A 13956-nucleotide genomic window follows, 5' to 3' on the forward strand; every position below is an offset into this window, starting at 1 on the left:
TCATGTCATATCGAGAGGTATATTATGGAGGTGACCTTTGTCACGCTTCTCGTTGCCTTCGGAGACTGCTGACGCTTGGATTCTTTCTATGATCTTGCCCTGTTGATGGGTAAGTGATGAATTAGATTAAGGGTAAATAAAGAACATAAATTTGGAGTTGACAGGTTTTTGTGTGTAATTTGCCAGGCTAAATACTTATTTTTTGAGAATTTATTTCAGTTTGAAAATAACTGATTGCTGACTTCAGTATGTCGTGAAGAAATAAAATGAAATTTTCTTTTCAATTTTCACAAAATTGGTTTTTAAAATAGAATTTCTAACTTCTAAACTTATAACTCAATAAGATGGGAGGAAAGCCAAAAAGGTAATATTGCTTGTTGGCTTCAAAAACTTGAAGAAATTAAAATCTTCTAATGGGCAGAAGAAAATTAAAATCAAACTGCGAAGGGTTAATTACCTTGCACATATTTGGAGGGCAAAGACCGCAACGATGTGAACATTTGTTGAAATCATGGTAAGGAAAAATCCTCAGCCTCCCCTCTTCATCAACATAGCCAGGGTTTGTGTTGATCTCAGAGAAGCACTCAAAAATTCCATGGTGCTTAAGGATTGTCTCAATGAAGAACAAGTTGGCATCACTCACCACCCTCAAGTCACACCTATAACAAAAAGGAAAAAATGTTGGAAACACGAAATCAATAAATCTCGCAATAATATCAAATTACAAAAGCAGAAGAAAGAAAATTATACCCAAGAGAATGAGCTGTTTTGATGGCTGAAATCACATGGGGATCCAAAGGGGCAGTCTTCAAGCATTCTGCAATCTCCTCAATTGCCTTCCCCTGTGAATGCAACTCCCTCATCATCCTGTCCTGCAATCAAAAACAAATTTTGAACGTGACCCAGTTAATAATTTTATCCAAAAATATTCTCTGCGCAGAAGAGATCAAATTTTCGCAACAGAACAAAAACTTTGAAATTGCATACCATGAGAGAATTCCAGGGCATCGTAGGGAGGAGCTGCTCAAAGAGCTCGGTGGCGCCAAGATTGTCGACAACCCAGTTGTCGCTGTCGACGTCGATGATGGTCTTGTCAAAGTCGAAGACGATCACCGTTGAGGCCATTGCTGATCGAAAGTTGGAGTTTTCGGGGGGGTTTTGAGTTTTGATATTGTTTTCTTTTGTTTTTCGCTTTGAGAAAACAGAGGCTTAATGAGGAGAGTTATTTATGGGGAATAAGAGGAGAAGATGCCAAAAGCATATGCCCATTGAAGTTTGAAATATGCGTTTCTAGGTAGATGCTTTTCTTTCTTGGTTTTTGAATTTTGATTTTTAAATATGCCATTCAATTAGTTGATTATTTACTATTGTTGTTATTATTCCCGGAGGCAGTATCTAGGGCATCCGTCCGTTATATTAACACGTAGGTACCGTTTGATAAAGGGTTAAGTGAAGGGTTAAGGAGACTTAACCCCTTCTTAACCTGCCAAACACAATAAATTTATATAAGGGTTAAAGTGAGTTAACCCTTCATAATTTGTCAAACATAAAAAATATAGAAGGGTTAAGTTAACCCCTCTAGAGGGGTTAAAATGAGTTAACCCCTCAAAATGAGGGGTTTACTAATACTCCTATTTAGATGGAATAAGAGTTAACCCTTCTAATTGTAAAGAAAATAGTCAAAATCATTGTTATTCCCAAACACTAAAACTGATCATAAGGGTTAAAATAAAACTTATTTAACGGGTTAATAATTTAGTCCTTCGGATTATCAAATGGGCTAAGTACATTAATCCTTCTTTTTAACCCCTCTTCATTAACCCTTTGCCAAACGAGGCCTAACTGATTCAAAAGTTAATATCATTTTGGTGTACCATTTATTCTATGGATCATTTGTTATACTTCCTCATCATCATTGTTAGTTAAGTTGCTTGAATATAGCATCTTGGACTTGAATAGATTGGCTTTGCATTATGATAAAACTATTGTTATTTTTTTAGTCATTGGGTCTGTAATTTAAAATTTTAGTAGAAATATTATGGATAATTATTATGATTTTAAGTTCTGTAATGGACTCTACTCATAAGAAGTATTGTAAAATCAATTTAAAGGTTCCAGGTAATTAATTCACAAAAATGATGAGAAAACGTGTTCTTAAACATCATTCAAAATTCTCCAAAGGGATGGTATCTCAAAGTGCGGAATATATCTCGAACAACTTCAAGCAAATAAAGGATAAATGATTTAAATGATCCATGCATAAAGATTATTCCATACTTGCTATATAATTATTCCATTATTAATCCAGGCTTGCTATATAAATATTCCACCCCCAATCTTTCCTAGAACCACCCAAGGTGAGGAACTTATGAAGGATATTCGAAAGAATAAGCTATTCACTTTTAAAAGTGGCACGAGTCCTTTATGTGGGTGAGCTTACCGCGCAGAATATTCTAGTGAATCTCCCAAGCTCGCCTCTAAAACGTGCCTGCCTTCTTTGAACCACAATCTTCCCCTAGCTTTTTAGCCCATTCAAATCTAGAGGCTAAGCTTGGTTATTGATAACTGCCAAAGATCTCTGTGGATTTAGGGATTTTGTTTGTATAGTAATAGAAACAAGAGGAATTTGGACCGCGTCCTAAAATACAGGTTCTACTGTTCATCACACGTTTTTTCAGTGGAAGTGGGAGCACCTACGCTCCACTAGTAAGAATTTACCAAATAATGACATGAGCATTCAAGTAAACTAGTGCGCACCTCGTGCAAAGCATGACCCGATATTTTTTTAAGCGCTGCATTTAAAACTTACATTCCTCTAAATTTTAATACATTTAATTTAATTATTGTATGTTTAAAATTAGAAATCATACCTTTTCCTCTATACTTAAAGAATGATCTAGTTTTAATACATTTGATTTAAAAACAATCTAGTTTTAATACATTTGATTTAGAAATCATATCTACTCCTCTATACTTAAAAAAGTATCAAAGTTTTAATACATTCAATTTGCTTTACTGTTTATGATACACTTAATTACTGTAACATAAATAGTAACTTCAAGTATGGAGGAGCAGATTTGATTTATTGTTTACGATATAGTAAATATTGTAGCATGAACAGTACTTCGAGCGCAGAGGATCAGATTTGTTTTACTGTTTATGCTACAATATTTATTATGGCATTTACTGCAACATGAACAATAATCCTTTGGATTCTCTTTAAGAATAGAAGAGTAGATATATAAGACAATCTACAAAAGTGGCAACAAGTAACAACTATATCGTGGTAATATTTGTGAAGCAAATTAATGGACTGAATTATCAGATTAGTACTTTTTAGAACAAACAATGATAGCAACTATATTGAAGAGAAGAGCTTGAACGGCCACTACAAAGAAATTAATTTTAATACAGAGAAGTAGAGTGCATGATATTACCTACAAATAGTTGAAGAGAGAGTTTGAAAAGCTAAAAAAATGCTAGGCGGAAAGTGATTTCACGTTCTTTTTTTTTGCCGTGCAAAATTGTGGGTCTAATTGCACATCTAGCTTAGAAAATACCAAATCGTCGTGAAACCAACAAAAAAAAAAAAATTAAATTAGTAAAATACATGTGAAAATATCAATCTAGTAATTTAGCCCAAAATGCTTCATTGCAAATTGAATAATTAAAAGGATTAAAAAGAACGGGTATCCAAATGAAAAAACGCTATTTGTCCACCTGCCCCCCTGTCCACCAAGCGGAACCAGTCAACTATCTTAAAATTGATCCTCTTCCTAACCGTTATTCATATCACGTGCATCTGTAGCCTTGTGAGGGCTAGCCAAATTACCATGCAATTAGTGAATCAACCTAGCTAGTATTTGTTCATGGTGTAGCGCACGTTGCTGATATATTCATGGAAAAACTAGTTCGTTAGAAGTTTAAATGGGGTCCAACAGAAGAAATTGACTAATAACAAAAAACGAGTGGTATTTTCCAAACTGTGCATCGGAATTAGACAAATAATATATAAAAATTGCGTATTTTTCTAGATGGAGCGAACCAAACCCATTGTTGTTTGATTTGCTACCGTATTTTAAAAAAAAATCACTCTGGATTGAGAGATACCAAATCTTTTTGTCAGTCTTTTACTATTTTGGTAATGTTTTGCGAGTCTGTTTTGATTAGGAAATAAATTTGGTTTGATTTCAAATTTGACTGATTTATTTCCTCAATCACAAAGAGTCTTTTTATTAGGATAATTTTATTATTTTTATTTTTGGAAAAATTTGAATCCTAGTAAGCGCCTAGTTTAAGCAGATGATTGTAAGCCACGAGGCATAACTTTTTATCAATAAAATTATTTTTTATATTACTTTGTGGATTCGAGGTTGTCTTTTTGTGAATTTGAAGATTGTTCTTTGTGAATTCAAGGAACACGCCTTAGTAGATTCTGAGGTTTTTAACTTTTGTGCTGCGTTAATTCATTTATTTATGTAAGATCTGAAACAACTTAGGATTACAATTTGCTTGCCTTGTAATTCACTTAGCTTGTAATCCACAAATGGCTTACAGTCATGTGTATTATAATTCAAATTGTTTGGTAAATTATGTGGATTGTAATTCATTTTTAGTGATAGTGTGTTTGGCAAATGAGTAGCTTATAATATGTTTTTTGTTGTCAAATGATCGATAAAGGGTCGGAGATAGAGAAAGAGGGTTTGGAATTTTCTTAAATACTAAGGAGTAAAGTGTTCTTTTACTAGGTCAAACTATGTATAACTTATAAGCCCCGAAATAAGCTGCCCATGATATCTTTTTCTGGTTTAGAAGCCAAAATAAACTATTTCACAAACATTATCTTGGTGGCTTATATAAGCCACAAAAATGACTTATAAGCCTCTTTAACTAGTTACAAAACATGCTATTAAATGAACATTAGCAACACACATATATTTGATATATCTGAGAGTAACTAGATGTCAAATCGTTTAAACTCCTAGAGTGTCCACACATGATTATGGATGATATAGTATGCAAATTCCTTAATCACGAAACGATCAAATATGTAAAACTAAATTTGGTTACATTATTGATGGCCTCTTGAATGCAGTCAACTTCTCTTTTCATATCAAAATGTACAGTTTTAACTAAATTAATTACATTCTCCAAATTACTTCTCCTCATACTACTAAACACAAAAAGTATGAAATAATTCCGCTTTTGTTGTCATCAAAATTGATGAGTCATTGACTCATTAAGCATCTCACGGTATTTGGGAGAGTGCACAGTTAAAAGAGTAGTCTAGTCATTACCTTTGTAACACTTCTCTCATCATGACCATCTATTGTGTAATTAATAGTTATACTTAATTACACATGAATAACAATTACTACTCTGTGTTCATACACATATTTGAACGACTCATATTTGAGTTTAGTTTTTTTTGTATTTTTCTATATCAGTCCCTAAATCTTTACTATTTTTTAAATTTATTCCTAAAATTATTGAAATTGGTATTAGGTTCCATGATTCTTTTGAGTTTTTCTAAAATTACTCCCTAACAGATATTGAAAATGGTATCAAGTTAATTGATTCTTTTGAAGTTGTTTTTTCAAAATTACTCACTTAATTCATTTATCTGTATAATTACTATGAATTATTGGAATTTTAAACTGATTAATTGATTAAAAGATATTCCAACGTCATCTTTTAATTAATTAATTAAAAGATATTCCGACATCATCTTTTAATTAATTAATTAAAAGATATTCCGACATCATCTTTTGTTGATATGTGGAATTACTGTGAACACGTGATTGTGGGGCCCCCAAGCAAAGCAATCACGTGTGAAGAATGAAGTTCACGCGGAAATAACCAGGCCCACCCGATTCACAAATACACTATATATATCAACATAATTTGTCACCTAGGTTTTTGGGCAGTGAAAGGGTTTGTGCGGCTACAGTGCGAAGGCGTGCAGGAGATTTGATTTTTTTTCGACTTGGTTATTCTTTTGCGGCTGGAGGATAAAAGCAGTCGCCATTGTTTTTGTGATTTTGGTTTTTGAGCAGCCCCCTTTATTTAGGGTTTTGTGCATCCCTTTGAGAGAGTATTTGTGTGAGGGATTTGAGAGTTTGTTTGAGGGTTTAGATTGAGTGATTGTAAACCCTAGTTGTTTTCTCTCCCTCTAATAGTAGATCTCTCCCCTCCTTGCCCCGTGGACGTAGGCAATTTGCCGAACCACGTAAAATTGGTTGTACTGCTATTTGTATGATTTGTAATAGCTTTTAGGTTCCCTCGACGCGCAGTCCTAGAGCTGACGAGAGGAAGAGCTAATATCTTACTTTGATGAGATATTAGGCTTCAGATTCTTGTTCCCTTTGAGAAACAAGAATTCTTATTGCGACCTAACTCTATTGTTGTGCCGAGGTGCTGCCGAAATTTTCGCTGCGCGCAACAAGTGGTATCAGAGCCCAGATTTCAGATCTAGGGTGTTTTGGATTAGGTGGAGGAAGATTCAGTTGGAAGCTTGGTTCTTGGAGTTCTAGGCTTCGGTGGAGATAGCATTAGGAGTTGTCGTTGGAGATTTCGCTTTCTTGTGTGGATAGGAGATCTATTTGGAATCCGATCTAGGGTTCAATTGGGTGGTTCCTAATTTCTATTAAATTTATTCTTTCTCTACAATTTGGAGTTAGTTCGCAGTGGGAAAAGAAGGTGAAAGCAGCAAGTCGACGGCGAGTACAATACAAGTTGGTTTTCAGAACACTAAGATTAGTGTGGTGAAGTATGACGGCAAAATTAACTTTGGTTTGTGGATGAGCGACGTACAGGATGCGCTTAATGCTCAGAATTTAGAAGAGACCATCATAGTCCACGAGAAGCCACCTAAATATGATGAGGTGGTATGGGACAAAATGAATAGGAATGCGTGTGGGTTGATCAGGTCCTGTTTGGAACAGGAACTGAAATATGATGTGATTGGGGTGACGTCTGCAATGAAGATGTGGGAAATTCTCAACAATAAGTATCTCACAAAGAGTGTTGAGAACAAGTTGTACTTGCTGCGAAGACTCTTCAGATTTCAGATGTCCAGAGGCACCTCACTAGCGGCTCATGTGAACAACTATACTAAGTTGTTGTCGGACTTGGCGAATGTTGATGAGAAGATATCGGATGAGTATAAGGCGATTATTTTATTGGGCTCCTTACCGGATGAGGAGTATGATACATTCGTGCTCACTTTATTGAACGAGAGATCTTCTATCAACTATAGTGAAGTGACTAACGCTTTGACGAACTACGATTTGAGGAGAAAGGATAAGGAGACTTTCCGCGCTAGTACTTCAGGAGAGGCCTTGTCGACGAGAGGTAGAAGCTCATATCCGAAAGATGGTAATAGAGGGAGGTCAAAATTAAGAAGCCGCCACCAATTAGCAAAGAACCAATGTGCATTCTACAAGGAGCAGGGACATTAGAAGAGAGACTGCCCGAAGTTCAAGGAGAAAGAGAATGGCAAGAAAAAAGACCCAAACGGCAATGAGGTGAACGTTGCGAAATGTGATGATTCCGATGATTCGTGCTTTTCTCTACTGATTACTCTGGAGGTGAACCATGTGGATGTATCAGATTGGATGCTTGATTTCGGTGTTACTTATCATGTGACCCCTAGGCGAGACTGGTTTGCATCTTTTGAGAAAGTTGACGGGGGTGTTGTTGTCATGGGAAATAATCAATCATGTGGCGTTTGTGGGATAGGTACCGTGCGGATTAGGATGCACGATGGAGTAGTTCATGAATTGAAGGAGGTAAGATTCGTTCCTCAGCTGAAGAAGAATCTTATCTCAGTCGGAGCTTTGGAGGCGAAGGGATTCAAGGTGACTTTCGAAAAAGCTGTAGCGAAGGTTACTAAGGGATCATTGGTGGTGATGAAGGGAGTCCGCAATCAAAATTTGTATTATCTGAAGGGAAGCACCGAGATTGGTCAGGTTGTTTCGGCTATTTCAGAAGCGGACATGAGCAGACTTTGGCACTATAGGTTGGGGCACACAGGTGAAAAGTCACTGCATGCATTGTGCAAGTAGGGGCAATTGAAGGGAACCAAGAGTGGGAAGATTGAGTTCTGTGAGTATTGTGTTCTTGGCAAGAAGACGAAGGTGAAGTTCAGGACTGTCATTCATCAGACGAGGGGCATCCTGGACTACGTGCACACAGACGTTTGGGGTCCCATCAAAACTGCATCACTTGGTGGTCGACATTGGTTCGTCACTTTTGTAGATGACTATTTTAGGCGTTGTTGGGTGTACACCATGACGAAGAAGAGTGAAGTCCTAGGTTTGTTTGTGGAGTGGAAAAAGAGATTGGAACTGCAGACTGGGAGAAATATCAAGACGTTACGATCCGACAACGGTGGTAAGTATACTTCTGACCCCTTTCAGCAGCTATGTCGAGACGAGAGCATAGAGAGACACTTCATAGTTAGTCATACACCGCAGCAAAATAGGGTGGCAGAGAGGTTGAATCGGTCTTTACTGGAGAAGATCCGATGCTTATTGTCGCAGAGTGGTTTGGAGAAGATCTTTTGGACTGAGGCACTTACATATGCGAGCCACCTCATTAATAGGCTGCCTTCATCTGCGATTGAGGGGAAGACCCCTATGGAGATGTGGTCGGGAAAGCCAGCACACAATTATGACCAGCTCAAGGTATTTGGGTGCCATGCATATTATCATGTTAAAACTGATAAATTGAAACCTCGAGCTAGGAAGGCCATATTTGTAGGAGTCAAGCGTGGTGTCAAGGGATACAAGCTTTGGGATCCAGTGGATAAGAAGATTGTGCTGAGTAGGGATGTCACATTCGATGAGGCTTCTATCTTGAAGCTTCCCAGCTCTCATCAGGTGGAGAGCGACCCGATGGAGGAGATATCGTAGGTGGTGGAGATCGATGCAGCTCCACATTGTCCAGATGGTACAGTATCCATTAGAGTGCCGACTGAGGTGATACCAGACGAGCACGATGGTGACACAGAGGATACGGGTACTGATATGCAGGATCTGGGACCGACAGCTCAGGTTCAGGATTCTATTACGGTTCGGAGACAGAAAAAAAACATACAGATGCCAGCACGGTATGCCAACACAGTTGCGTATGCACTTCTGGTGGAGAGTATCGATGAGATGGTGCCTACTATATTCAGAGAGGCCGAGCAGAGTTCGGAGGCTGATTCTGAGATGGTGCCTACTATATTCAGAGAGGCCGAGCAGAGTTCGGAGGCTGATTCGTGGCAGGTGGCTATACAGGAGGAGATAGAATCTCTTCATAAGAACGATACATGGCAGCTTGTTGAGCTTCCAAAGGGGCGGAAGGTAATTGGTTGCAAGTGAGTATACACGAAGAAGGAGGGCATTAAGGGCACTCCATTGAAGTTCAAGGCTAGGTTAGTTGTGAAGGGCTATGCACAGAAGGAAGGTATTGATTATAATGAGGTTTTCTCTCCGGTGGTGAAGCACTCTTCGATTCGGATTTTGCTAGCTTTGGTGGCACGGTATGGTTTAGAATTAGATCAGTTAGATGTAAAAATGGCATTTCTTCATGGTGATCTTGATGAAGAAATATATATGACTCAACCATTAGGATTCTGAGCTGCAGGGAAAGATAAGTTGGTTTGCAGGTTGAAGAAATCGCTATACGGTTTGAAACAGTCTCCTCGACAGTGGTATAGACAATTCGATGGTTTTATGATTGGTCATTCGTACACTCGGAGCCAGTTTGATCCTGGCGTATATTTTCGCAAGTTAAAAGGAGGTGCGTACATCTATTTGTTGCTCTATGTCGATGACATGTTGGTTGCCTCTACTTCCAGGTCAGTTATAGATGAGTTAAAAGTTCAGCTTTCAAATGAGTTTGAGATGAAAGACTTGGGTGAAGCGAAGCGCATTCTAGGGATGGAGATCAGCAGAGACAAAAAGAATGACAGAATTTGTTTAACACAGGTGGCTTATTTGAAGAAGGTTCTACAGCGACTTCATGTTAGTATGGATACGAAGCCAGTTAGTGTACCTTTGGGAGCCCATTTGAAGCTTTCAGCTGGTCTTTCACCGAAGTCAGTTGAGGATAGAGAGTTGATGTCGAAGACTCCATATGCGAGCGCGGTTGGGAGCTTAATGTACGCGATGGTCTGTACGAGACCAGATTTGTCACAGGCGGTATGCATGGTATCGAGATACATGCACGATCCAGGAGTGGGTCATTGGGACGCTGTGAAATGGATTTTGAGGTACATTCGAGGTACGCTCAATGTTAGTTTAGTTTATTAGCGGGACACTACAGGTGGGCAGCTATGCATTGGCAATGTTGATTCGGATTATGCCGGGGATTTGGATAAGCGCCGGTCTACGATGGGGTATGTGTTCACTTTAACCCGTGCGCTGGTGTGTTGGAGATGCACATTACAGTCGACGGTGGCTTTGTCTACGACGGAGGTAGAGTATATGGCAGTTACGGAGGCTGTGAAGGAGGCTATTTGGTTTCGAGGACTTTTGGAGGAACTTGGTATATCGCAGAGGTCCGTCACTATTCATTGTGATAGCATGAGTGCTATTTATTTGGCGAAGAATCAGGTTTTTCATGCGAGAACAAAGCATATTGACGTTCGTTATCACTTCGTTCGGGATGTTCTTGAAGATGGCGATGTGGAGATTGTTAAAGTCCACACGAAGGATAATCCGGCAGATATGCTCACTAAGGTGGTTCCGAGCAACAAGTTTGATCATTGTCGAAACTTGTTGCATATTCGTGATTGTTGAGACCGTTGGCGGCCATTTGGGTGAACTACGTTCGGCTTGATTTTTTGGGCAAGAGGATACATAGGCAGTCTTTATAATGCAGCCAGTTTGGATTAGTTTATTTTGATGGGGGGTGAGATTGTTTGGACTCTCGTTTGGGTTCCCGACTTGTTGTGGATTGAGTCCATTGTCGTGGATTTACTCCACTTCGTACTAGCCACAACAAGTGGGATATTTGGATGCTTTGGTGTCGGCTCAGTTTTAGAAAAACTTCACCGAGGTGGAGAATTGTGAACACGTGATTGTGCCCCCCCCCAAGCAAAGCAATCACATGTGAAGAATGAAGCTCACGCGGAAATAACCATGCCCACCCGATTCACAAATACACTATATATATCAACATAATTTGTCACCTAGGTTTTTGGGCAGTGAAAGGGTTTGTGCGTCTACAGTGCGAAGGCATGCAGGAGATTTGATTTTTTTTCCGGCTTGGTTATTCTTTTGCGGCTGGAGGATAAAAGCAGTCGCCATTATTTTTGTGATTTTGGTTTTTGAGCAGCCCCCTTTATTTAGGGTTTTGTGCATCCCTTTGAGAGAGTATTTGTGTGAGGGATTTGAGAGTTTATTTGAGGGTTTAGATTGAGTGATTGTAAACCCTAATTGTTTTCTCTCCCTCTAATAGTAGATCTCTCCCCTCCTTGCCCCGTAGACGTAGGTAATTTGCCGAACCACGTAAAATTGGTTGTACTGCTATTTGTATGATTTGTAATAACTTTTAGGTTCCCTCGACGCGCAATCCTAGAGCTGACGAGAGGAAGAGCTAATATCTCACTTTGATGATATATTAGGCTTCATATTCTTGTTCCCTTTGAGAAACAAGAATTCTTATTGCGACCTAACTCTATTGTTGTGCCGAGGTGCTGCCGAAATTTCCGCTGCGCGCAACAATTACACAGTCAAATAAAAGTAGATTAAGTTGGCGGAGGTCATCTAACTCTCTGAATGTTTGGTCCTTGGATAAGTTGTACTTTCTTACACAAGTAACAAATCGTAAGAGAGCATGGTGTGATTCCCCGATTGTTCCTCCGACGATCAAGTCAGTGAGCTACTTATGTGGAGAACTAAAAGGAAATGCAGTAGTTCTTAAGATCAGAGAATGGTGGAAAAAGCTTACCTTATGATGGAAAATATATATTATCTCCTTTTATAGTAGTGGAAGGAGGGTAGGATGATAACTTCGACCGAGCATGGGCTGACGGCCAAGTCAGCTTCAACTTTACAGGTGTTAGCCGACGATGGGAGAAGAAGTCACTTCGGTGTTTTAATGCGAAGTGATGGGGGGTATATGGTGGCGACGTGATCCAATGTGTCATAAATACTATTAGAGGTAGAGGAATGATGACGTCCATAATGCATTTAATGTTATTTATTGCAAGGTGATTGGTAATCAGTGCACATGAGGGGCTCGAGCCTCGAGGCGTTTCGTTGTCTTTCTACTTGTTTGGTGGTCGAGAAGTACCGCCTTTTCAGTCGCTCTCGCAAGGTGTCGGCTGATTAGTCAGCCAAGTGGAGTGGTTATGTAGTCGACTTAGCTGGGGGACGACACATCATGGCTTTTAGGTCGTCGATGTTCGCGGGGAAATTCGTTGCTTTCTTCATTAATGATTCCATTGTACACTCTTGTAATAGTCTATCGATTACAAAGATCCAGTCTTTTTATAAGATCCGGTTACAACGAAAATCAAATTGAAAAGAAATGAAAATTACAACTTTGTTTCCTTGTTTGTCGAACGAATCACGAGCTCCTGTTTTGCGGTCGCTCGCTTTGTGGGTTCTTTGCCTGCGCCGGGGTTGTTTGCCGTGGACCACCGCGCGATCTAGATCCGGTCGGATCTACGCAGTACAACGGGTATTATTTCACCAAGGAAATAATAGCCGGGGAGGATTGATTCACCAAGGAAACAATCGTCCAAACCTCGGGATCTAAGACCAAGCTTAGATCCGGAGTATGCCTGCGTAGATCTGAGATCCGATCCTCTCGAACACCTGCCTTATTTGACGTTGATGATCGCCGAGCACCAGATCTGGATGAGCAAGTCCTTGATGTCCCAAAGTTGAGATCTTTTTTTAGATCTGAGTCTCCAATCCTGCAGGGCTTCGCCTCCTTCAAAATCCAACCTCTTCAAATGAACAACCCCTTGGCCTATTTATAGGCTCTCAACACTGTGCCCGTGCCCGTGTGCACGTGTGGCCAACATCCAAGCCGTCGGCCACCTCAAGGTGGCTCGGCTCATGCCGAGCCACCCTTCAAATGAACAACCCCTTGGCCTATTTATAGGCTCTCAACACTGTGCCCGTGCCCGTGTGCACGTGTGGCCAACATCCAAGCCGTCGGCCACCTCAAGGTGGCTCGGCTCATGCCGAGCCACCCCTTTTGAGTTTGAGTTCGAAACTGATCTTGATTCGATCGCGATTCGTCCGAGTCCGCTCCCGGTTGGATGACTCGTTGATTCTTTGACACTTGGCTTGATTCTGAACGCGTATGGATGCATTTCGTCGCTTGCGTGCGATTCGTCGATCTCGTCGCCTCGTTGGTTCGTCGGTTTGTGCCGAGCTGTGCTAAGGGACCTATAAGCAATTTTATATGCCTACAACCATAAGTTCCTCGTGTAATGGCTCCAGACTACAGACGAGTTAGATACCGAGGTACTGGCGGAATTGACTCGGGATTATCCCGTGTCGATGCCCTTTTGTTGGTCATATTGGTGGTGACCCTCGGAAATTCTCCGTCTTCGACTGTCCTTCTACTTCGTCGGAAACGCCTAGGCCTTGGTTTTGGCGTTTCGGTACTAAGTCTTTCGAACACCGAAACTCTCTCGGGGACTGCCTTGATGCAGTTACACTCAGATAGTACCGCCCGAATGAGCTTTGAACAAGGGCATTGAGTTTCTAGCCTTCGAGGACTTCTCTTTCTGGCTTTGCTCGTACCCCCAGCACGATAGTACAGTTCGTCCGTTTGAAAGTCAAAGTAACCTATCGTGTGTTGGTACGATTTCTCAGGTATAACGTAATCATCATCAGACGATAACATTTCCTTCTGAGAGCGAATTACCTTCTTCGGGCTTTCAAGAGTCACGCGTCTCGACACACGCCTTTGTGGGCGTGAATTCTCAACAGGCTCCTGAAC

The 13956-nt window shown here is 40.1% G+C and overlaps 1 protein-coding gene across 1 annotated transcript; it reads right to left on the minus strand.

Annotated features, from left to right (window-relative positions):
* LOC109842437 (inorganic pyrophosphatase 1-like) lies at positions 1-1203 on the minus strand. Its single transcript, XM_020411316.1, has 4 exons — positions 988-1203; positions 751-872; positions 458-659; positions 1-99 (listed from the first exon to the last, which is right to left on the minus strand). The coding sequence occupies exons 1-4, from the start codon at positions 1123-1125 to the stop codon at positions 1-3; spliced, it is 561 nt and encodes a 186-aa protein (XP_020266905.1). The 5' UTR covers positions 1126-1203.

Source organism: Asparagus officinalis, chromosome 5 (assembly GCF_001876935.1).
Source record: "Asparagus officinalis chromosome 5, Aspof.V1, whole genome shotgun sequence".
Lineage (NCBI taxonomy): Eukaryota > Viridiplantae > Streptophyta > Magnoliopsida > Asparagales > Asparagaceae > Asparagus > Asparagus officinalis.